This window comes from Triturus cristatus, chromosome 2_1 (assembly GCF_964204655.1).
Source record: "Triturus cristatus chromosome 2_1, aTriCri1.1, whole genome shotgun sequence".
Taxonomy (NCBI): domain Eukaryota; kingdom Metazoa; phylum Chordata; class Amphibia; order Caudata; family Salamandridae; genus Triturus; species Triturus cristatus.
Window position 1 is genome coordinate 673564558 of NC_140581.1, and position 25892 is coordinate 673590449.

At 43.0% G+C, this 25892-nt stretch overlaps 1 protein-coding gene across 4 annotated transcripts in view; it reads left to right on the top strand.

The window, feature by feature from the left end:
• The window catches only part of CAMK4 (calcium/calmodulin dependent protein kinase IV), a 1094446-nt gene that overhangs the window by 551238 nt on the left and 517316 nt on the right, over positions 1-25892 (top strand). For all 4 annotated transcript variants that reach the window (XR_014970336.1, XM_085632589.1, XM_085632590.1 and 1 more), the window contains exon 2: positions 14487-14565. Coding sequence is in view for 3 of the 4 variants with exons in the window: in XM_085632589.1 (XP_085488715.1) it covers positions 14487-14565 (79 nt within the window). In the remaining variant the exon portion in view is untranslated. The remainder of the gene's footprint in view (positions 1-14486; positions 14566-25892) is intronic.

Below are 25892 nucleotides of genomic sequence, written 5' to 3' on the forward strand. Positions count from 1 at the left end.
AATCCAAGACTAGTTTTGGCCTATTTGAGCCTCTTCAATCAGGAGTGCCTTGAGTCCTATGGCACAGCGAGCTGGAGACCCACGTCTGGGCATACCTATTGCACATAAGATGTCACACTGAGGGATACAGAAAAGTTATGGGTGAATACTTGAGTTAATCTCAGCCACTGGTAATTTCTTTGTGCCCCATTTCAGTCCATCATTATTTTACCCACTGTGCCACCTCCGACAGGAACTAGTAATATGCAAATCAGTCTGGATCCTGTTCCAATAGCAACCGTCCATTTAAAATGCCTCCATGGTGAAACAAATATCTTTAAGATGAACACATAATAGTGATGTCATCTAAGGGCTTCCTGAATGTTAGGGGGAATCCCAAGAACGCTGAACAAATGTTATGCTGTAATTATTTAATTTCACACAGCAAAGTATATTTATTGCTCTTTATTGCTCTGGTATTACTGAACCCCTATCAATTTTCGGATATTTCTTGGTCTTAGAACGTAACTTCCATGTGGCAAGAGTATGAATGAGATTTGCATGGCATAATAATTACATGGAGAAATCTTACGTCTCTCACACAATGGAGCCTTGCACCTTTCTTCCCTCATTGTTATTAAGTTCTCCATGGTCTGGGTCAGACCTACTGGTCAGTCAGTGTCAGACTCCACCGGGGGTTCAGTTCTTTGAATTAGAGAACATTTCTGTGTTTCTGCAGTCTTTCCCTCCTTCATCTAGCCCCTATGCCTTACCTACTCCTAGGTTTACTGTTATTCGAGTCTTTCCTCCAGAAATTGAAGTATTCTTTCATAACATAAACATCAGCCAAAAATGTTCACTGTATATAAGAAATGTGAGGCTGTGAGTCTGTGCTTCACAAAGCACAAAAATAACAATATAAAAAATGTAAGTCACACAGTAACCGAGGAGCAGATACTCATTGGAACTGATGTATAGAGTTAACAACGATGAAGAGTCTATAATTGAGGACTCTAACTCTGCTGTGTTATGGTAACAGTGTTTCTACAGGATTGCTAGAGACATTTGAGAGCCGGGCTTTGCAGACAATCCTAAGACACGCTACAGGCGATGCTATTCCTGCATTCATGGATGCCACCCTGACCACCATATGATCCCATTTGTGGTGTATATTTCTTTTTAAAAAATTAACAAATTGAAAATGGCATGGGGTTATTTAAAATTGCTACAACAAGGCTATTGGTTCAACACTAACCACTTTTCTCTCACTCCCCTTGAAGTTGTTTCATGTTGTATGAATCAATCAAAGGCTCCAGGCATGGCCTTGTAGCTCCCACCATGATTCACCTACACCATTACAACCACTTGATTTCAGCTGCTCATCGTGAGAAATATCTGTCAATAGCTTCCATATGAGGTAGGCTAACCCCTAACCAACACATCAGTGTTCGGCAAGCTGGACTACGCAAATAACCTGCTGATGGGACGACCCTGATAGGCGTTCACTCCCTTTGACAACATTTTCAATGTAGTTCTGCATACACTGTTCCTGCCTGCCCAGGCACCTCAACATGAAGGCACCAAGCTTGGTCGCCATCAGCTACGTTTTGGAACACACTAAGCGATAATTACTGTAGTCGAGGTAGCCATGCCATTCGCATTTAAGGCCCTTTCCACCTCTCTTCCCCTGTGTCTTATTTTAAATCTAAACATGTGATGTAATAAGAAGTATTGTCGGCTCAAAAAGAGTGATGAAAATTTGAATGTTTTAGTAACAAACATTTTGTAAGTGAAAATGCTTTGGGACAATGCAGCATCATGCAAGGTGAGGAAATATGAATTTTTATGATCAATTGTGTCCCCTATCTTAGACCCCAACGGCTCCATGTACGTGCTACAAGTACATGTATGTTCCCTCCACTTCCAGCTATGAAGACGCAAATACATTTGCGTCCAACGTTAACATGTTCTCTCTCAGATCCACCATGAATGGGTCGAATATTCCGTTCCTAAGTATGCCTTGCCACCATCTTTATATGATGCACCTTTCACGTTTTTCAGCTATGGCGAGTTAGGCCCTGAATTCTGCCATCGAGCCTTTTTCCTGCCTTCTGCCTCTGAATGCTCCAGCCTGGACCTGCATCTGTATCCATGACCTTCGTCTTACTCCCTGCGCGGCTAACGGTGCCTGGCTCGGCCTGTTGCCTGCCAAGACTGTATTTTGCCTTCAAGTTATCTGCTCCACTCCTCGAAAAATACATTCCTGTCTAGTAGTTTAGGTAAACACCCTTCCAGCTGCAGAGCCAAGGGCCCGGCCTTGCTGTCCCCGGGCAAGTAATTCATAGCTCCTGTTACCATGGTAGGCCCATGCCCCCTCGCATCTCATGTAGACACGTAGACGCTTATACACGCACTAGCAGTCAGTATAGAATAGCCTCTGCCCGAGAGACCTTTCCTTCCAGATAATACAGTTCCTTAAACACAAGATATTAGATACGATTTGGGATTAGGTTGTTCTGACATCCCAGACTTCTGTCTCCTCATGTAGGGCTAAATGTCAAGTCCCCTTCACCCTCCAGTTACACGTCAATCACACGTCATGCTGCTGTGCGCGCATCTCTGCCATGTATTTCTGCTGACATTGCAGGATTCTCTTATGGATCCACCCATCTGTGACATCCTCATAATGACGTTTCTAGTACACGCCCTTATGCACGCCTATTGTAACGCCTTTTTCATTACGTATGTGTATTCTTATCTCTCCTCTCAACTGTTACGCCTTCTGCATCTGCCTTTACTGTAATGCATTGACTATATATATGATAACCTGTCAATAAAGTATGCTCGATCCCTTCCCGAACCTTCGTGGTGACGGAATCCGATTGCCTGGTTCGAACCAATTCCCTTTTAAGGAATAAACCCCTTTTAAACCCTCAAATATCACGGATTCTGCCTCTTATTTATTCTGAGTTATCCTTATTGAACTTTACCGCATAAATTAAGTACAGGTAATTTAAATTTACCACATAATTGGCGCCCGAACAGGGACTCCTCCCCCACCCCACGCGCCGGAGGTGCGTTGCAGACCCGGTCCCCTGCCACAGCCGGACGGACAACTACGCGTACCCGCAGGATTTCCTGTACCTCCCTCAGGCCAACGGAGGTGACTGAGGCTGCGATCAACACCCAGACGAGGCGGTGAGGAGTGCGGAGGATCCCGACCAGAGCCTAGCTGAGAGAGCAAGATCCGAGGTATATAGAGGCCCACCAGGTTCCGAAGTTCCGAAGTACCTACGTCACGAATCGAGTCGAGTCCGGTCCAGTCCAGTCCAGAGTTTCCGAGGCCTTCCGTTCCGTGCTTCCCGGTGAGTACCGTTGCTGGGGACGCATCTAGACGTGCACATTAATTTGTGCCGGTCAAGACGGGTTTGGGTACACAGACCTGGTCTGCACTGTTCTAGCGGTGTATCTGTACTGTTTTGCAGTACATCCAGTATTATGCAGTTAGCTAGTTTTATTCTAATTATCGTTGTCCGTTTTAAATTGTTTTAATATGTTTTAAATGTCGTGGTATGAGTGATTGTTCGATCTTCATTACTGTGTTTATTGTATTAATTGTGTTCAAGTCCGAGTAAGAATCAAGTAGTAAGGTTTAAGATGCCGTTATTCTCAAAATTAAGACAGATAAAAACTAGAAAAGGGATACTCGAGGAAGCCGTTCCCATTCCACCTAGGGACACTCCAGGGTACTTTATGTACCATAAACATGGCCTAGATGCCGTATTATATCTCGATTTGTGGGTGGACTACACCAAGGATTTAGCGGAGAATCAGAGATGGCCCGCTGCTGGGACATGGGATGCAGATTGCATCATGAGAGTAGAAGAAGCATTATGGAAAAAGAAAGCCAGACAGTCACAGAAAGATGCCATTGAATTATGGCGTAAGGAATCGCATAGACGCACAGAGAAAGCGCTCAGAAAAGAAGAGAAAAGTAGGGAGGATTCAGACAAAGCCCGAGAAAACGTATTAGTTGAGGAAGGTATCCGAGTAAAAGCAGAACAAATAGACAGACAACGAAACACTCTTATGAATGGTATGTATCCTCTTCTGGCCGAGGGTTTACCTAAGGCCACCCTGGAAGTACCAAAAGATCTGCCACCTCCATTGTTTCCGACTAAATTGCACCACAAGACCGCAAAGGACATTTTCCTTTCTTCCTATTTAGACGATGCAGCCCCCGAATATGTTAATGTTCCGCCGCCACGCACACCACCTGCTAACGGCGCTCGACCCCGAGATAATCTGCCCCCACCTCTGCAGCAACATACTCCTCTTCCCGTTCCAAACCTTCCGCCTGTTCCTCCACTCCTTCCTGCACCTATTCTCCCTACCTTACACCCAACAAATCCTTTTGGACCTGGCACCTCAGGAGGTACGACAGGAGGTTTTCATACGCCACCACCAACACATCGATTGACTTATAGGGATTTAGCACACCAACGTACACCTCAAACAGCGAATAACGACATACTTAAAGAGCCTCTTACAAACTGTAGATATGATCCAGTACCCGGTAAAGACGACAGAATGATGCTATCATCAGTACGTCTACGACGAGTTGCGAACTATTTAATGATACTACCAGGAATGATTGATCATCTAGACAAAATATATCACTTTGTCCAAACAGGGCAAGGTCCTGAAAGTATTGGCGAGGCCATGGCATACCAGAAAGTGGACACGCAAAAACTGTTGTTACGCTTCTTCATAAACTGCTTGATAAGAAACAGAGATAGGCCTGGTGTAGACCCGGAAGAAATGAAAGCACTTAACAAATGGGGTCAGAATATAGCAGACGGAAAACATGATAAACAGAATAGTATAGAAAATATGTACCGAAGGATCCGAAAAACAGTAGAACAAATACATGAAAGAGAACAGCCTGAAAGAGAAATAGATGCAGATAAGACTGAATCCTCGGAGGAGGAGGAACAACCAGAAACGACAATGGGACAATTACAATTACCAGCTAGAGAAATGATAGCTTACGTAGGTAAGGGAAGATCTTTTAATAATTCAATGCGTCCGATACGTCCAGAAAGTAAGAGAATTTTTCAAGCAGCCATGTCAAATCAAAAGACCCCTGAACACTTATTTCAGGCTACTGATAAAATACTTCAAGAACGAATGGGGTACCATGTACTCGATTCTATGGATGAACAAGAATTAGCCAGGTCAGCAGTACAATGGGCTGACAGTTCTGATAAATATAGTGATGACGCGCTAGCACACACGTTTTTGAATCTTTCACCCGACGAACAGCGGTTAGCTGGTATGTACATGATACAACACCTCCTTATATTGTATAAAGGCCAACACTCCGATCCTGGTCCCCTACCTGATATACTGATAGAATTACTCATGAAGAAATGGAGAGGTCTAGGTACCGATCTAATTAAAGTAATTCTAGAACATCGGCACAGATACAGTGCCTTCCTGTGTCCACAGCTTGATCCAGCTCCCTCCATGGAAAGAAAAATGTATTACATAGACAGACAGAATCCCTTACACGAAGTGCACCCAGTTAAAAATGATGATAATACTTTTAGACGCGTGTTTGTGTACACGCCCATAACTAAAATAGAACTATTGGAAATGAAAAAATTAGTGCCCAGCCATGACAAAGATCCAGCAGGCTTTCACCGTGAAATAAAAGACATGTTACTCATATCCTGACATTATGAAAATATTAAAAGTATTATTACCTGCCGGTATTTACGAGAAACTCAAAGAAAAAGAATGGGAGGTGGGAGAGCAAAAGATTGATTGGGCTGCATTAGAAAACGAAGAAAATACCCGAACTCCAGGCCTAGGGCTTGGGGACAAAACTAAAGCGTTACCAGGATTGTTAGTACAAGTATTGCCACGTTTATTAACTACGAAAAAGGAAGACTGGGGTGCAATCACAGCCTGCAAACAGAAGCCCGATGAAGACACTAGTGATTTTTATTCCCGATTTGAAAAATGTTTTGGTATTAATAGCGGCCTGAAAGCAAGTAGCGATTCATATCCACATCTTTTTGTAACAAAATTAGTCGAGAATTCCCTCCCCCAGGTTAAGAACAGAGTATTGAAAGTCGAGAGCACTTGGCAAGCTAATACCCCGTCACAAATGTTACAAATGTTACAGTACCACCAGAATAGAATTAGAGAAGAACAAGAACACGAACAAAGACGTATGAAAGACACGAAAATGAAAATGCTCGTTGCTCAGTCAGTTCCAGCTGACGGTCACAAAAAGGGTGCGACACAGTCCAGTAACTCAGCGGCTCCTGTTAAAGGGACATGCAACTATTGTAAACAGCCAGGTCATTATATAAACGATTGTGCAGTTCTGAAACACAATATCTCTACGGGTAAAACCAAGGAGAGACCGCGTCCACCTAGACAGGACCAGAGCCAACCACAAGTACCTCAGAATGTACAGCCTATGCAAGCTTCACAACAGACCGTAGCAGTACCGCAGCCACAGCCTATTGCCACAACACAAAACACGACACAACAGATGTACCAGTATGCACAAAATGACTATCCCGATTATCAGCGATACACATGAAACAGCCTAGAGAGGGAGGTTGGCTTGCCTCTTATTGAGGTTCCTGTAGATCAAGAGGGTCCTTATGTACATAGTCAGGTATTAGGGAAAGACAGAAAGTTTTTAATTGATACAGGGGCAAGCAGAACAACTATAAGTCATGACGAGGTTCCAGGGGCACCCCTCTCAGGCTCACAGAATGTTTCCCTTGGATTTTCAGGAAAGCCTATTGTTAACGAAGTATCGCAACCTCTTCCTCTTGCAGTTGGTCCATTGACACGGACTACAGATTTATTGCTTACAAAATCATGCCCAGAAAACTTGTTAGGTATAAAGACACTGAAAGCTCTAGGAGCTGTAATATGTTGTTCCCCGGAAGGGGTACGACTATTTTTGCGTGACTTTAAAGGTCACTACGTATTGAGAGACATGGATCGCCGGTTACAGAATGTCCCTGCACATTTATGGGCACAAGGCCCCACTGATGTAGGTTGTATGCACATTACACCATATCGAGTCACACTCAAAGCAGGAGTGGTATTACCGCGAATTCGACAATACAAGTTACCTCCAGATGCTGTAGTGGCTTTGCTGCAAATCATTGACGAGCTCATTGCACAAGGAGTGGTTGTGGAAATCGACTCCAATGTATGTAATTCTCCTATCATTCCAATTCTTAAACGTACCGATCCAAAAGCACCCCCAGTTTATCGATTAATTATTGATCTGCGCGAATTGAATAAATGCATTGTACCACAGTATCCCGTGGTTCCAGATATCTCTTCATTATTGACGGCTATTGATTCAGAAGCAACGTTCTTTACTGTAATTGACCTCAAGAACGCCTTCTTTAGCGTCCCAATCGATCCGGAAAGCCAATATTTGTTCGGATTCTGTTTAAATGGACGAAGCTTCAAATTTGCACGCGCACCTCAAGGATTCACAGAAAGCCCCAGCATCTATAGCCAAGCACTGAAAAGACAACTTGACAGTATCCACATGCCTGTTAACACTGCCCTGCTTCAGTATGTCGATGATCTGCTGATCACCGCTCGAAGCGAGCCCGAATGTGAAAAAGCATCACTGACGGTTTTACATTTTCTGGCCGACAAGGGGCACAAGGTGTCCCCTTCGAAGCTGCAATTCTGTGTTCAGCAAGTTGTGTACCTTGGGCACTTGCTGTCCAAAGGGGGGAGACAGCTCACACCTGACCGCATCCAGTTAATTGTAAACATGTCACCACCCAAGACACAAAAGGAGGTGCGGGCCTTCATAGGCCTCACTTCGTACTGTAGACAATGGATTCCCCAATATGCATTTCTAGCAAAACCACTCATTCAGTTGACAACCCAGGAGGCAGCGACTTCGACTGTCCTCCCTTGGACTCAGGAACATACACAAGCTTTTGAAGACTTAAAGAAAGCCTTATGTCAAGCACCTGTTTTAGCGACACCATGTTACAGTAAGCCTTTTACACTTTTTGTCACAGAACGCGAAGGTACTGCCTTGTCAGTACTCACTCAGGAACAAGCAGGTTCACACAAACCGTGTGCTTACTTTTCTAGCACATTAGATCCAGTAGCCCAGGCCCTGCCTACGTGCTTGAAATCAGTCGCAGCGACAGCTTTAGCGATCAGACAAAGCGATTCCATAGTATTAGGACATCAATTGACAGTGCAAGTTCCACATTCCGTGGAAGTTCTTTTAAACCGAACACAGACCCAGCACTTGACTATAGCACGACTGACAGGTTATGAACTGACATTGTTTCAGCCACACATAGAAATCAGACGCTGTAGTACATTAAATCCTGCCACACTTTTGCCATTAAGTGGAACAGACCCATTGGCACATGATTGTATTGAAGTCATTACTATTACGACGAAACCCAGACAAGACTTGACAGACATTCCATTACCAGATCCAGACCTGACACTTTATGTGGATGGTTCATGCATGAGAACAAGTACAGGAGAGTTAGTGGCCGCTTACGCAGTCACGACAGACACCGAAGTTATTGAAACGAATTGTATTGACACCTTGTCAGCTCAAGCAGCAGAGCTCATCGCTCTGACACAAGCCTGTATTCAAGCCAAAAATAAGAGAGTTAACATATACACAGATTCACGTTATGCATTCGGAGTTGTACACGACTTCGGAGTCCTCTGGGGAGAGAGAGGTTATTTAACTTCTCATGGTGCCAACATTCAACACGGTCCCCTCATTCAAGCTCTGTTAGATGCAATACATCTGCCTACTGCGATATCTATCATGAAGTGCAAGGCCCATACAAAAGTCACCGATATCATTTCCCAGGGTAACGACCTGGCAGACCGAACAGCTAAGCAAACAGCGCAGAATCGGACTCATGCAACTGACTTGACAAAGACAATAGTTCCGACATCGACACACTGCATGACAGTTAGGGATCCCGCCCTTGATGTAATTGACATACAGACACATGCTACACCAGAGGAAATCAAGAAATGGACTGAACTAGGAGGGATCCAAACAGATCAGGGATGGATGACGAAGGGAAAATCTACATGGTTTCTCCCCGACTCCATGGTTCAAGTTATCATTAACACAATACATAGTCCAGCGCATCTAGGGGAGAAAGCTATGCTAGACAGTATTCAAAACATCTGGTTCAATAAACACTTACGAGCAGCAGCCAAACAGAAAGTGCGTACTTGCATGATTTGTTGTCAGTTCAACCCAGGTAAAGGCATTCCTGTAGAGCAAGGTGGATTTCAACCTCCCGATCACCCTTTTGAAGTCCTCCAGATGGATTATATCCAGATGGAACGTTGTCGAGGATTCAAATATGTCCTCGTAGTTGTATGCGCACTTTCCCGATGGACAGAAGCATATCCAGTCCCAGATTACACTGCTCCGACCACTGCCAAGCAGCTGGTTCGTGAATTCTTCCCACGGTATGGTTTGCCCCGTATCGTGTACTCAGATAACGGTCAGCCGTTCTCATCCGAGCTAGTGAAACACATTACACTCCTGTTAGGTTACCAGTGGAAATTCCACTGTGTCCGGCATCCCGAGGCAGCAGGTCTCGTGGAGCGTCATAATCAGACTCTGAAAATTCGACTTTCTAAAATCTGCAGAGAGAAAGGCGTCGACTGGATAGTAGCTTTACCAGTTGCGCTCTTTTACATGAGAATGATAGCACATTCTCGAACAGGGCAATCCCCGTATGAGGTGGTCTTCGGTAGGCCACCAAATATGTGGGGGACGCCTATACCTCGTAAAATCACTGATGTTGATTGTGATATGCTGACAGATTACCTTGCTTCCTTGATGTCTGCACTACAATCTTGCCGTTCACAGGTAGCTGCAGCTTTTCCCGACAACACCGAGGTGAAGCCCCATGAAGTGGTTCCCGGCGATTATGTGTTTATAAGAAATTTCGACAGGAGGAGCCCGCTGGAGCCTCGCTGGCAAACGCCGAAATTAGTACTTCTGACCACGAGGACAGCAGTGAAGATTGAGGGTCGCAAGGGTTGGCTGCACTCGAGCCACATCAAGAAATTTCACGGACTGCCTTCTGATTTGAACTCTCAGCCCTGCCCTCCTCCACAGACTGACTCAAAACTCCCCCTGGTCGAGAAAACTGCTTCCCAGGAATATAAACTGAAACTAAGGTCTAGCAAGTCAGACAGTTTAATTGTTTAAGTCCTCCCCTAGGTGAATCGGTTAAATTAGTTTCTGACATGTATCCCCTAGACCGAAATAGAGAGAGAGATAGACAGCAACAGCTCAAGAAACGTGCATATTGTAAATCACTTCGTAGTCACTGTATAGTGACATTATTGATTATGTTTTTTCTAAATCTTCTGATTATTGCTGCAAGTATACTGTTGCACATATACTACCCTATTTTCAAGCGTGCACATTCTGCTTTCAATGTTACTGCCGAACACTCTTTTAGCGAATTACCTCCGCATGAGTTGCCCTACAGACTTGCGCTGCGCAACAACACATTCATTAGTATGTTACATCACTCCCATCAGACCAACAACGCTACAAATTGTTGGATATGTGGCCGGCTCCCTCCCTACCAGAAATACAAGGGAGTTCTGCCCCTCTTTCCGTATCCGTTCACACACAATGGTTCCTGTGGTGCATGGTTTAGTTTGATTAATTCTTTGGATTCAAATACCGTAGTTTACCAGGGCAACTGGGTATGGGGAAACCTGAACTTAGTTCTGCTTAAAGCCTGCTACCCTAACAAAGAGGGAATTCCCAGAAGGACAGGAACTGATCTAGAAAACGAAGTATATGGATTAGGTAACTTTACACTTAACCTCATGATTCTGAATGTTGAATCCGAAGCTGCACCAGTCTTGCCTGCTATGTCAGTATTACCAGTCAAAGGTGAATTATGTGCAAGAAAGAATGGTTCAGTACACCTGGGTCATAGTAAATGTACTACTGTGATCGAATTCAGTGATCAAGGCAAGTCTACATTTAGAGCTTCCCGTCATTCCTACTTCATTTGTGGTCATACCGCATATATACGTTTACCTCTAGATTGGGATGGTACCTGTTACATTGCATTCCTTCTGCCACCTGTTTTCCTAGCCCCTCCTGATTATCATAGAAATACCCATCTAGTACACTATAGACCCCAGAGAGATCTCCCGATTGTCGACTACACTGAAACGGCATGGGAGCAATACACAGACTTCAATAAAGGTCTCTTTCCCTACATAGGTGTTGTCTCTAATAGTAAACTGATACGCAAATTAACCAGAACCCTTGAAGCAGTAGTGAATGAAACTACTTCTGCCCTAGGCAACTTAACGGAGGAGCAGTCTGCGATGCGGATTGTTGTTCTCCAAAATCGTCTTGTCCTTGACGTCATCCTGGCCGATAGGGGCGGAGCCTGTAGAGTCATCGGATCGAGCTGCTGTGTTTTCATTCCAGAAAACGCGCCATCAGTATATAAAGCCATAACTCGTCTTCATAAGATTGCAAGTCAGATACACCAGAATCCAGGCACCTGGACTTGGTCCGGTTGGCTCTGGAGTGTGTTGTCAGCCTGGGGATGGAAGGTCCTATCCTTCCTAGGTATTGCCCTTCTCATAGTATTCAGTTGCTGCCTGTGTCTACAATGTGGGCCAGCGATTTGCGGCCTGTGTGCCACATCATGTATTCCACATTCAAGTTCTCATTCAAAATCCCGTAAGAAGAAAGAAGAGCAAATGATGTTACGTGAACAGATTGATAGATTCATGAGGATCGATATATCATGAAGGGTCCGTAGGGGACAAGGAGGGAATGAGGAAATATGAATTTTTATGATCAATTGTGTCCCCTATCTTAGACCCCAACGGCTCCATGTACGTGCTACAAGTACATGTATGTTCCCTCCACTTCCAGCTATGAAGACGCAAATACATTTGCGTCCAACGTTAACATGTTCTCTCTCAGATCCACCATGAATGGGTCGAATATTCCGTTCCTAAGTATGCCTTGCCACCATCTTTATATGATGCACCTTTCACGTTTTTCAGCTATGGCGAGTTAGGCCCTGAATTCTGCCATCGAGCCTTTTTCCTGCCTTCTGCCTCTGAATGCTCCAGCCTGGACCTGCATCTGTATCCATGACCTTTGTCTTACTCCCTGCGCGGCTAACGGTGCCTGGCTCGGCCTGTTGCCTGCCAAGACTGTATTTTGCCTTCAAGTTATCTGCTCCACTCCTCGAAAAATACATTCCTGTCTAGTAGTTTAGGTAAACACCCTTCCAGCTGCAGAGCCAAGGGCCCGGCCTTGCTGTCCCCGGGCAAGTAATTCATAGCTCCTGTTACCATGGTAGGCCCATGCCCCCTCGCATCTCATGTAGACACGTAGACGCTTATACACGCACTAGCAGTCAGTATAGAATAGCCTCTGCCCGAGAGACCTTTCCTTCTAGATAATACAGTTCCTTAAACACAAGATATTAGATACGATTTGGGATTAGGTTGTTCTGACATCCCAGACTTCTGTCTCCTCATGTAGGGCTAAATGTCAAGTCCCCTTCACCCTCCAGTTACACGTCAATCACACGTCATGCTGCTGTGCGCGCATCTCTGCCATGTATTTCTGCTGACATTGCAGGATTCTCTTATGGATCCACCCATCTGTGACATCCTCATAATGACGTTTCTAGTACACGCCCTTATGCACGCCTATTGTAACGCCTTTTTCATTACGTATGTGTATTCTTATCTCTCCTCTCAACTGTTACGCCTTCTGCATCTGCCTTTACTGTAATGCATTGACTATATATATGATAACCTGTCAATAAAGTATGCTCGATCCCTTCCCGAACCTTCGTGGTGACGGAATCCGATTGCCTGGTTTGAACCAATTCCTTTTTAAGGAATAAACCCCTTTTAAACCCTCAAATATCACGGATTCTGCCTCTTATTTATTCTGAGTTATCCTTATTGAACTTTACCGCATAAATTAAGTACAGGTAATTTAAATTTACCACAAAGGTCATAAGAGTGCAGCACTTCACAATATCCTTCTTAAGAAAGGACGAGTGAGAGCGGCAAGGGAGTAGGTTCTGCTATGTACAGAACTTGCTGTTGATTACACATGGTCTGAGGAGAAGTCAGGAATGCGGTCTGGGAACTCTTCGGCAGTCTCAGAGATTATGCATTAGTCATGGAGGAGGTGGTATATGCAAACCATTACCTCTTCGCAACCAGGCATGAATGGATCCTGATGGAGAAACAATGGACATCGATGAGAAATTCATGAGAACTGAAGTAGAAATGTTTTATCACTCAGATGGAAACTGATGATCAAAAAAGTGCAAATAGAATATTCTGTAGGGTAATCTGAGAATTCTAATACAGAGACTAATTAGTGTCAATGAGAGGAGATGGAGTGATGCAGTGGTACTAATGTTCGTTAGTTAGGTAATCAATAGATATGTAATGATTGATAAGTGTAAGCATTGATGTGGACAACTGCTGTGAAGGAAATATGAACTGATAAAGAAGGGATATTATGAGATGTCATGATGCTTGAGATTAAGAGATATGGGTACATATTTGCTGATGATCTAACAAAATATGTAAACTGATTCGATATGGTTTTGATTAGATGAGAGGTTGGAGTCTATGAATTCAATAGATGTGATTAATTATGAACAGACGAGATATATAGCCTTGTAAACTGATGAGATGTATGAGAATATCAACATTACATTTTAAAAAGCATGATGAAATGAGGAGATGTCAAGCAATTTGAGCTACTGTAATCTGGGGCATTATACACTGATGATGAGTGAGGAACTTGAGTACTAATGTAGCAGTATGAACAGATGCAATGAGGACTTTATGGGATGATGTGAGTGTATTTTTATGAGTTGATGCAATGATGGTCCGTCGAATAACGTGATATGTGGACATTTGCTAAAGTGGGGAGTTGCGGATTTCAAAGCTAGAGAGAAGTGTACGTTGAATATTTATTGGCGTTCTCTGCAGACATATATATGCTGCGCATGGTCTGTCTTAACTCAGGAAATATTGGTATCTATGAACAAAGGAGTTACCAAGTATGCAGAGCTACTGATGTATAGAGTACTGTTAAGCTACTTACTAGTCAATTTTTCCCGATGTAGATGGCTATAGGTTGCAATTGAAAACCCACCAAGTGGAAGGTTAACTCACTGGAGAATCTCTCTGAAATCTTTTCAAATTGTTGCTTGAAATTACTCTGCATGTTAGATCTCTGTACCTCCTTCTGAAGACAGGCAATTCAGCATCCTTATGGGCAAGAGATCTCCCATTTGTGTCTTATGATTCTATGGTGCATTATGTTTTTTCGTGCAAGATGCTGGAAAGAGAGTTCCTATTATAAAATCTTCTCACATTTCTTGTTTTCACTTCTTTAGGGGAGCTACTTCTGTTGTGTATAGATGCAGACAAAAAGGAACCCAAAAGCCATTTGCTGTGAAAATGTTAAAGAAAACTGTAAGTTCCTCCTTCACTTTCTGCTTGCTAAGAGATATTAACATAATGTAAGTCAATATCTGCAGGTGTAAATTGTTTGTAATCCACCTATCATGAAGAATTTTAATCTGCTCTTAATTAGTCACTGTTTGCATGCATTTAAATAGTGTAAATATTGTACAAGTGGATGTTAAAATGTGTTACAAAGTTTGTTGTGTACGAACCCATAACAAACTTTTTGTAGCCTCATAAACAGTGGGATCGAATAACATTAATAAATTGTGAATGATACAGGCTCATTAGTTGTGAATCAGTATTCCTAAATAGTACCTATTGCAAGTAATAGCATATGGAATAGTGACACTACGTATATAGGCTTTTAGGGCATCCCATACAACTTGTGGGCTGTGATCAGAAATAACCATTGGTTCTATAGCCATGTTTGTCATAGTGACCATACTACTTGAGTTAAATGCCATAGCTATGAGTGAATAATATCCATGTACATGGAGTAATAAGTGCATCCACTAGCATCACCATTAAGTAAGTGCCATAAATCGTTAAGCCCATGCACATGTACAAATTTCTTATTAGTAATATGAACTTTGTTCATTTTCAAGGTAGCTAAGCGATTGGTTGAATCAAGCTTATAATTCATTACTCAGTTGAAATTCCCTTCAACAATTTGTTTCCCAGGTTGACCATTTGGCTAATTCAAAATGACTAGAATCAATTATGTGTGACTGGTCTTCATTGGGCCCACAAATTGCACAGATGATGAGTTTATTTTGTTCAATTTGTACCTGTATTGCCACCCACCAGGCATGTGTGTTGACAAGAGTTTGAAGAATCTAGCTGCGCACATGACACACGCTAAGTATAGTGATCCCTCTCCTTGGTATTTGTTGTGAGGTACATGCTAAAACATTAATCTCCATTTGGCAAAATATTTGCCAATAGATCTTTGGTAAATGAGTTTCCAAGAGACAAACTATATGCGGAATATATGTAGTCAGAAAGGCGCTAATTGCTCTGTACGTATGTGGACTGTTCAGCAATGAAACTTTACAGCTGCTAATGCTAAGTTTGTAAGATGCCATTGTATTTTAGATCTTAAAAGGGTTTGCCTTGGTCATGCAAGAACCATTGCATCTTGAAATCAATTTTTTTTACCATCCTTGAAATCAATTTTTTTTACCATCCTGTATCTCTTTCATTTTCCCCCCAATTATAGAAATACAACATCCAACCCAGTGTGAAAAGCACTCATACACAACCATCCTCAGGTTAGAAGTTACCCCATCCCACAGCAAAATCAAACCATAAATAAGTATGGATGGCATTTATCGAGAATCTCTTCATCTTCTTTAGTCTTTTGCACAGGTTTTATAAAATTATCTGATGTTGGGCATTTGTCAAATTTTTCCTGTATTTATCTCAATAAGCAAAAACATTTACTACTCCCTTAAATATCAGCTTCTTCATTATAACTCTTAGGTATTGCCCAAGATCATCCTATAAACGCAACTTAGCCAATAGTCGGGTAATGTAATGTTTATACTACCCTCTCAGAATAATCCTTTCAAACATTCAGATCAATGATCCCATCGCCTACAAACAAACCCAAGACGTTATAAAAACATTGCATTTTAATTCATAGTTCTTTTTGTAGACTTTTGAATTTTGAATCTAGAGGGTGCCTGTGAATAAACCTGAACCCACAGTTCCGTAAGTGATTCAATGGTTGTGTTGAGCTGCTATTGCCACTCCACCGTCAAATGGAAGAAAATCATTCCTCCCATATTTTAACAAATTTCTAGGTCTATTCTAGGTCTATTGCCATGCTCTTCATTTTGGTGAAGAGGAAATCCATGTACCTGTTTTATTTGTGAATAAAAGTCCCAGTAAGATAAATCTGGAAAAGCCTTTCTAAATAATTCAGCCAAAAACACACTGGCATCCTTTCCTTTAGCCCCTTCCTTGATGTCTAAAGCATGCAAACTGTGCCACTACTTTCATTTCCCCAAATCCTCAGGCTTCACCGTTAAGTCCATCCCTAAAGAGCCTATCTCATCTACCGGTAATTTAATTTTACACGTTGTCTCCTAATTTTTTGGATCAGTCATATGCTCCATGATTGTGCCAATAGGGTCAGCAACTGCTTGTAGGGAATTGTGTGTTTTCATTTGCTCAGATTCACCCGTGTTGCAAAAGGCTTGAGTCTCTGTTCTGTGAGCCTGTAGCAGCAGACTGGTCAATGCACTAGCCTGGGGATGTAATATTTGAGCCCGGTCTGGTTCAGTGTTTTTGACTGAGCAAGGATTAGCTTCTGAGCTTTTCTGCGCATTGCTGGTCAAGCTTATTTGAGAGTTCAGTATGTTGTGTGTGGTGTGGGAGTGGGTGGGGAGGGGTTGCAAATTATACCTTAGGAGGGCTATGCTTATTTTAACTCTTGAAGTGCTTGTGGTGCTTTGTTGCCCCCATCTGAATTTTATCTATCCCATCCCACAAGTTACATACAGCATAATTCATACATCTCTGCACTCTCATTGGATCTGCACCAGGACATTCGTCTGTAATTACTTTACAATTGTTATTGCCCTTAATGCAACATATATCAGCAATGTTTAGCATGAGGCCCGTGCTTGAGCAGTGCAGGCCGACCGTGCTGACTCTGCCACTTTCACCCTGAGGAGGTGAATCCTGGCTTGGGAGCTCAGAAAGGGGGTTCACAGAGAGCTGAGTCTCAGAGTGGTTAAGTGTCGCCTCATCTCCAACAACTGTCTCCATCCCTGTCTCTGCTGCCAAACGGTCCAATAATGATTCAGCCCATGGTTCAAGCGGCCATGGTTCTTGCATGTCTTTGCATGTTGCGGCCGTGTGGTCAGTCCTGAGATGGAAGGTCTGGGAGCCTTCTCGCCAGTAGCGTCTGGCATCTATGGGTAGGAAGCAGGGCAGGTGAGTGCCTAAAAAAATATGTTTTATAAAAAATAAAACTTACCAGAACTCGGCGACGTCTTCGCTCCGGATCTCTTCTATCCACTCAGGAGCCCGAAGCAGCAACTCCCTCAGCCAATCCTAGTGCTGTTCTCACCAGAATGAGAGTAGCCCTAGGATTGGTGGGAGTGGCCTCACTCAGCACTCCACAGTACTCTGAAGGCTTTGGCTTTCTCTAACCCAGCTGTCTTACATCAGCAGGGTCAGAGAAGTTTAAAGTGTGAATGTGTGGCTGGCTGTCGCAAGACGACTGGACGAAAAGACATGTGTACTTTAACCAGTGCCTTACCAGCCCACCCTCCTCCCTGCTGAGTAACATGCTTCTGTCACTCAGTAGCGGCCCTGCCCCATCCTGACGCTAAGCTCAGGATGGGGGATGAAAAATAAATGGTAATTAATTACCATTTTATTTTTCATCTTTGGGGGGATTTTAAAGTGGGGTGACACTCCTCCTCTCAAACAGAGGAGCTGCCCCTGCTTCCCGCCACACCGCTCAGCACCACCCTAGGCTTGGTCTTGCCACTCATAGGCTACATGTTTTGCCAACATCTTGCCCACAACATAGGTAGGTGCTGTGATTAAAATCATGTATAAACAAACAACAATATCTCAATCGGTATTATTGAGAAGACTAGTAATCGGGCATGCACAAAACATTGCAAGAAAGGAAGGTAGGGAGACTCATACTTCGTTTAAATGTGCTCGAGGCATCATGTATTTGGATGAGTACAAGACATTTGCAGAACAAGTGAAAAAAGGGAAGGGTACGGAAAAATTGGGAACAGTGGTAGCAGCACTGTAAGAAATCAATACGTAAGTAACCTGAAACACTTTGTGCACACAAGTGCTCGTGACACTCAGAGGTGGACAGCGCAGGTGACAAGTGAAGACAACGTCGGCGCAGAGTGGAAATGTGACAAATATATCAAGGGAATTTTGGTTCACAGTTAATTATTTACATGAATTTTTACAGACTATTAAGCATTTTCGTGAACCATAGTAAATGGCGCCGGAAGCTGCGTTGGTATGTTGACGGCGTTTCGATCCTAGCAATTTAGGATCATCATCAGGACCAGGTTACTGAATGAAGGTGCTGAAGGTGGTAGGGAGGGAATGAGGCGAAGAAGGGTGTCAGTGGATCAACCAGGCGAGGAGGGCGAGGCCGAGATGAAAGAGGGTCTGGTTGGGATCCCGTAGGAACTCGAAAGAGGAGTCCTACTGTGCAGGCGACCCCTATGAGACAAATAGTGAAGCCCGGGGTGCTTAGGAGCAATGTGAGGTGATAAAATAAATTTAAGCTTGCCCGGTCGAGGTAGAATCCGGTTGAGGCGGCGGCGGTTAGCTGGGAGAGTTGCCAAGGTCCTGAAGGCAGGCAGGCAGGGTCCAGTAGAGGCAACCTGAGTCCGGCCTCGATCCACAGGAGGCCGTCAGGAGGAGCGGCTGGTGAGGGACGGCCGGTGCGCTGATCCAGCGGGGGCCTGTAGCAAGGCGGTGTCCTTGTCCTGGGTCGAAACCCCAATCCTCAGGAAGCCATCACAAAGTGATCGGCTTGGTATCAATCCAGACGTGATTAAAATGATGAGCATAAGTTGTCTCATCCTAAAATAAAAAGAGGGAAAAAAAGGTTGATCCTGGGAATGCATAGAGATTAGGGCTAGCGAAGGTGGTCAGCATGATCTAACAACCGCTGTTAACCAACCTCCATATTTACCCAATCCCAAAGGTGTTACACACCCACTATACACACTTAACGTTCGCTAATACTGGCAAAGGCAGTCATATGTGTTAAACTTTGGTGTGAATTACATCCATGGACTTTATAAATTGGTGGCGTAGTGAAAGAAGGCTTGTCACCTAGTAAAAAATAGGAAAGTTATTTGTTTGTTTTATGCTATATAAAACAAAACAAAAAACTTGACCCGAAGGTATCAGAGTGCTTTACATGAGCACCAGTTGTATTACAGATGGACACATTGATTTTATTAGGCACAGGAAGATTAAGAGATTTGCGCAAAATCACAGGATGTTGAGCGTCCCCTTCAGAGACTCAAACCCGGTTCCCCAGATGTAAACCAGTACAAATATGCTATGTAAAATTAAGCAACATTTCTGCACAAAGCTAGAGATAGTTATTATAGATAAGTTGAAAGAGCAAGCCTGTGTTTTATAAAGGTACTCATTATTTTTAAATCATCCCCACAGTACTTACAAACTAACTTATATCTCTATTGTCTCTTTCTATGATTGAGCCTCATTTTGTCTGAGTGACAGCCGAGTGGAAAGTCGCAATATCCTTTGCGGGATCCCCGCGGTCCCGCCAAGCATTTAGATGCCTCTTGACTGCTGCGCAACTGCCACCACCGCACCACCACGAGCCTGGCGTTCCTCCGGCCGCCAGACTCGTAATTAGGCCCTTGGAGTTCTAGAAAAATAAAAAAAAGGTTTCCAGAGAGCCTGATTCCCAAAGATATTTGAGTACTTAAGTTGAATTTAGGTGCCAAGATAACTTTATTCACAATTGTGCACACATTATTATATTGAGACAATATGAATCTACTCTTGTAAATGGATTTAGTCAAAGTAATGTTCCATTTCAGCAACTCCGTCCCCTGTGGTGCGTGTTGACATTCCTGAAAAGAGATAACTGCCTTAGAGCCTCATTCAGAGTTCAGAGGTTGGAGTATGTACCATCTGCATGGCGGAGCAGTTTACTATCGCCATGGTGAGGGCACTCCACCTGCTGAATGTATAGAATTCTGCCAGCCCAGCGCACATCTCTTGCATTGGCAGAAACCACCATCACAGTAGTTCCTTTAAATGTATTGAAAGTTTGATGGACGGCTCTGTCAACATGACGGAGCCTTACTGCAACCCTTCAATATTTTTTTTATTGTCAAAAATAAAATTCCAATGCCCAATAACAATGACCCCCTTGCCATGGAAGAGTTCTTCCATGGTGTGGGGATCATATACATGTTTTCACTGCGCCTTGCCGCCAGGTTGTACCTGGAGGTGATGGATAGTGAAAACTGGCTATTTGACCACCCACTCTAAATGGGGCGGGTGGTCAAATGCTAATCCTCCCATGGCCCTTCCTCTGTCTCTGTGAATGTCAGTCACAGAGACAGAGTAGTCTCTGACACCAACTTATTTCAGTTCTGTCTGACTCTAAATGAGGGAGGCAGAACTACAGTTTGATGGAGTGGCTACTACGTTCCCCCTTCAATGGAATATCCTCTTCACCAAACTCTATATTAGCAGCAGCGGCCCGAGCAGGTAAGAACGGTGGGGCCGGGCTGGGGAGGGATTCGATAGACGACCACGAGGAAAAATTAAATAAATAATACATTTTCCCTTCGTCGTTGTTTGTCGAAATCCCTGCCCACCCGGCCCCACCACTCTTACCTGCATGACCCCTGCTGTATATTAGGCCCTTAGTATGTTAACATACACAAACTTACAAGTTTTGAAGGGCTTACTCCTCGTGGATGTAAATGTATACCTGTTACATTTACTATACCTGTTACATTAACACATGAGAAACGTGAGGATGCTAGCGTGTAGCCCTTGGTGATGCTCCTCCCCTTCCAGTGATGGCGTCTTCAATGGTTTGGCGTGGTGGGAGCGGACGCTAAAGACAGGAGCTGCTGTTCGAATCTTGTTTTGCACTCCTTTGAATCAACACGGGCGGCTGCTAAAGACAGGAGCTGATGTTCGAGTTTCGCTTTGCGCTCCTTTGAATCAACACGGGCGGCTGCAGTCTCGGCTGCTCTGTGGTTTTGCGGCTCTCTTTAAAAATTAATTGGAGTGATGCCCCTATTTCCATGTGGAGCGTGGTTGCTGGGTGTTAGAAACTTACCCCACGGAGGCCCCGGTTTCAGTTTACCGTCCAGCTGAGTGCGGAGCATGGAGGCTCCGGTCGGATTTTTCCTTTTTCTTCTGCTTGGCAGCTGCGTTATAGGAGGAGAGCGGGAGAAAAACAGCAGGAGGGTGGCGCTAATGGTGAGTCCTGATATTATTTGCTGTTAAAAAGGCCTGGCAAGAGACTTGGGCTGGTCAGAGTTTGTGATTTAAAAGCTGGTGTGTTTAGTTAAAGTCGCATAATGAAGAAACAGTTGAAACTTGCCGCAGCTGCGGCGAAAGCAGATGCAGCAATTGCAGCTAAAACTAAAACACATTTAGCTAAACCCAAGCTGAATCAGACTTTAACTAAAACTGGAAGTAAAATGCACCTTGGTGAGTCCTCCTTTAGCTCTCAAAGTTCAGAAACAGATGATCTATCACTAAAGGAGATACATTGGATAGAGGCTTTAGGATCTAAGCTAAGGGACAACACCTTGGCTACTTCACCAGGAGACGTACCAGCTCGAAAAAATCAAGAGCAGAAGAATTCCAGAGATTTCCCTCTCTTCGTTAAAAAGCTGATACTTCCTATCACTTCGCCACAGTCAGATAAGCTCAGCGCACAACACCTTAGCTACAACAGAGGGTACGATAAAGTTAGAAGTATCATCAGAGCCAGCAGTATCCTCCTCTTCTCCAGTGGTCTCTTCCCCAGGCGCTCAGGGAGGCCAGGTACAGGTACAACCAGAAGAACAGTTGATGGTTTCGCTAGACTCGGACCAGCTTAAAAATACTGCTTGAACTCTGGCAATGGCTGTCGCTACTTCGCTTCCCCAGTCTCTGCCCTCTTTCCTCTCTACTTGCGAAAAGGACATTCTAATACAATCTAATGACACCATGTCAGTCCAGCAAAATCTGCAAGATCAGCAAGGCCAGAAAGATCTGCAAAGCCAATCAGTAGCTTCAGTCTTAGGGAAGTCTAGATCGCTAGATCCTTTGATGATCGTAGATAATAACGAGCCACAGCAAGGAGCTAAAGAATGCGATCTTGTACCCCAGGATGAGAAGGCTATTTCATATCAGATGGATATCAAAACTATGTTAAATATGATTGTTGAAGAAATTCGGGACATGAGGAAATCACAACAATCTGAAATCGCAGCTATACATGAGCGACTGGGAAAGATAGAGGAAGTAGTCGCTAGCCTCCCAATTCGAATTCAGGAGGCTGAAGCAAGAATTTCCCTGGTTGAGGACCAAATGAATGGTATTTTTCAGCAATTAGATCTAGCCTCCCTTGAGAAAATAAGTATGGTAAACAAGATTGAAGAACTTGAAAATTTCTCACGTCGTCCAAACCTACAGATAGTTGGTGTCCCAGAGCGGCTCGAAGGAGCAGATACACTCAATTGGGTCGAATCCTTCATGAAGAAGGTTGTGATTCCAGAGTTTTCTGGTGACTTAACTGTAACTAGGGCTCATCGGGTTCCAGCTCATCTTCCCCCTACTTTGAAGTTCCGCCGCACTACACTTGTTAATTTTGCAGATTATCGTATAAAGGAAAATATTTTGTCTAAGGCAATTCAGTCGAGACAGTTTGAAACTGAGAATGGAGCAAAATGTAGAATTTTTTCCAACATGTACGTGTGGCTGCAAGAAGACGCAAAGAGTTTGTCAAGTTATTATATCTTTTCAAAGCCCAAGGGGCACAAGCTTCTATTGTGCAACAATTTAAACTCAAATGCCTTGTGCGGGGGAAGTTTCACTTGTTTACACATATTGAAGAGGCGCAGGAGCTTCTTAAGACAATTTATTTTTCTAGAGATACTGATTGGGAATTTATACAAGAAAACGAGACCCCCAAGGTAGATGGATCTGGATAAAAGTTAAAATTAACGGTAATTTTCTAAATTTTGTCAATTATTATGGGCCTATTACTGATGATTCATCAGCATTATCAATAATTCATAATTTACTTATAGGTGAACTTGGTCAAATTGTTTTAGGTGGTGAATTTAATTATATACAGAACCTAAAACCCGATACCTCGAACAAAAACAAAAAACAGTTAAAACCTCAGACTAAGAAGGTTTTTGATGGTTTGACCCTTGACTTATACTTGATTGATGCTTGGCATAGGGTTAATCAGGCAGCTCTGGAATATACCTGTTACTTTCGTCAGTTTCACACCGCCTCACAAATTGTATTTTTTTTCTTTCTCGATCATTGGTCCTTGTTGCTGCAGAAATTGGTTCTAATGCTTACTCTGATCACTCATTTGTTCAAATTGATTTGGAATTGGGGAATAGGGGTAGGAGGAGGTCCCGGCGGCAGATGGACCGCCACCTCCTCCTCCAGGACCCTCTATTGCTGGAGAATTTCAGGGTCTGGATTTTGGATTATTAACACGAACGAAGGGTCAGACGAAATTTTTTCTTTATGGGGAGGTTTCAAAGCAGCAGCCCGGGGCCAAATGATAGCTGCATCTGCAGGAAAGTGGGAAAAGCATCTGGAAAAAATTGCGGAACTTTAGTTAACTCTTCATAATGCTTCCAGGCTTCGTAACCCTCAAACACAGGGCCAGTGGGAGGAAGCCAAGAAGTCCTTGAGAGATTTTTTTATCCTTGAGGAAATCAAACTTATATGCAAAAGATCTATGAAGAAAGCTAAATGGTGGGGAAAATGTTAGCTTGGGCAACAAAAGCACGCCAGGAATCAGCCTGTGTATTAGAGTTAATTGATCCCAAAACAAATACAGTAGTATCGGATAGAACAGAGATTGATCGGGTCTTTTTGGAACATTATTATCAGCTTTATACTACAAAATATACCATAAGTTCTGAAGCGATTCAGGAATTCTTTGAAGGAGTAGAACTTTCCAGATTAGATACGAATTCAGCATCACAACTGCAAAACGAAATTATAATATCAGAAATTTCAGAAGTTATAAAATCTATGGCGGGGGCAAAAGCATGTGGGGAGGATGGACTACCCATCGAATTTTATAAAATTTTTGTAAAAGTGTTAACTCCATTCCTTAAGAAACTTTTTAATTATTTGAAAACAGGTGGTCCAGCTCCATCGGAGTTTAAGAGGGCGATCGTAGTAAGTTTTACGAAAAAGGGTAAACCACCTAATAACGTGAATTCATATAGACCCATTAGTCTTTCAAATGCCGATTACAAAATTTTGATGAAGATCTGGGCACAGCGTATCACCCCTTTGGCCCAAGAAGTAATCCACATGGATCAAACGGGTTTTGTCGCTGGGCGGGCCATGTCATCCAATACTGGATACCTGATACAAGCATTGGATTATTTTAACATTAATAGGACACCAGCCTGTATTATGATGGTTGACGCTGAAAAAGCTTCCGATTTAGTTAATTGGGATACTTTATTTTTTGGACTTGAAAATTGTTATTTTCCGGTCCAAGTTATTTCTATGTTACTAAACATTTATAGGGGATCTCAGGCCCAGTTAGTAATAAATGGCAATCAAATAGTCTCTGTGGATATTAATAGGGGTACTAGGCAAGGTTGCCCCTTATCACCTTTATTATTTACTTTTTTATAGCACCTTTAGCAATTAAAATAAGGGGTAATAGGAATATACAAGCACCGATCCCCGGAATGGCTAAATTGAAGTTATTTGCTGATGATGCCGTTCTTTATTTATCTCCTGAGAGGCAAAACATTGACCGGATTTTGATCGAATTTAGCCAATTCGAATTAATTGGGGGACATAAAATTAATCCAACCAAAACAGAGATCATAATATTAAATACAGGACCTGAATTCTTGCCCCAAAATCTCCAATTTCAGGCTCACAAAACAGATCCTATACGGTATCTTGGTTTTTATGTAACAGGGCAATTTAGTGAGTTAGCTAAATTAAACTATGAGGCCACCAGTAGTAAAATACAGAAACTTTTGGAAAGCTGGGCAAGTCTCCCGTTAACTTTGATAGGGCGAGTGGCGCTTATCAAAATGTCTATGTTACCTCTATTAATTTTTATATTTTCCAACATTATTTTCATGGTTAATGCTACCTATTTTAAGGGACTCGACTCAATGATTAGATCTTTTATTTGGAACAAAAAGGCTTCTAGAGTCAAACTCTCGGTTTTACAATTAGACATAGAATCAGGTGGTTTAGCCTTACCGCATATGCATACATATTATGATGCAGCGTTTGTAGATTTTGTTGCTTGCTTATTATCCAACACAAAAGGTAGAGATAATTTTTTTATTAATATAATGATTGTAGAAGCGGGTTCTCAAATTCCCACTTTTCTCAAATGCTCAAAACTCCCCCAAACAACTAGATATAAAACGCTTATTGATTTGATAGGAAGATTGGATCCATTTATCAAACAAAGCGGGTTTCCGGGTCTATATACCTTAAAGCTAAATGAATGTAGAGATCTGGGTCTCTATATACATTATTCCCAAAGCAAAATCTGGCAGGATTCTGGCTTGGGTGAAGTTAATCAGTTTTTTATCCAG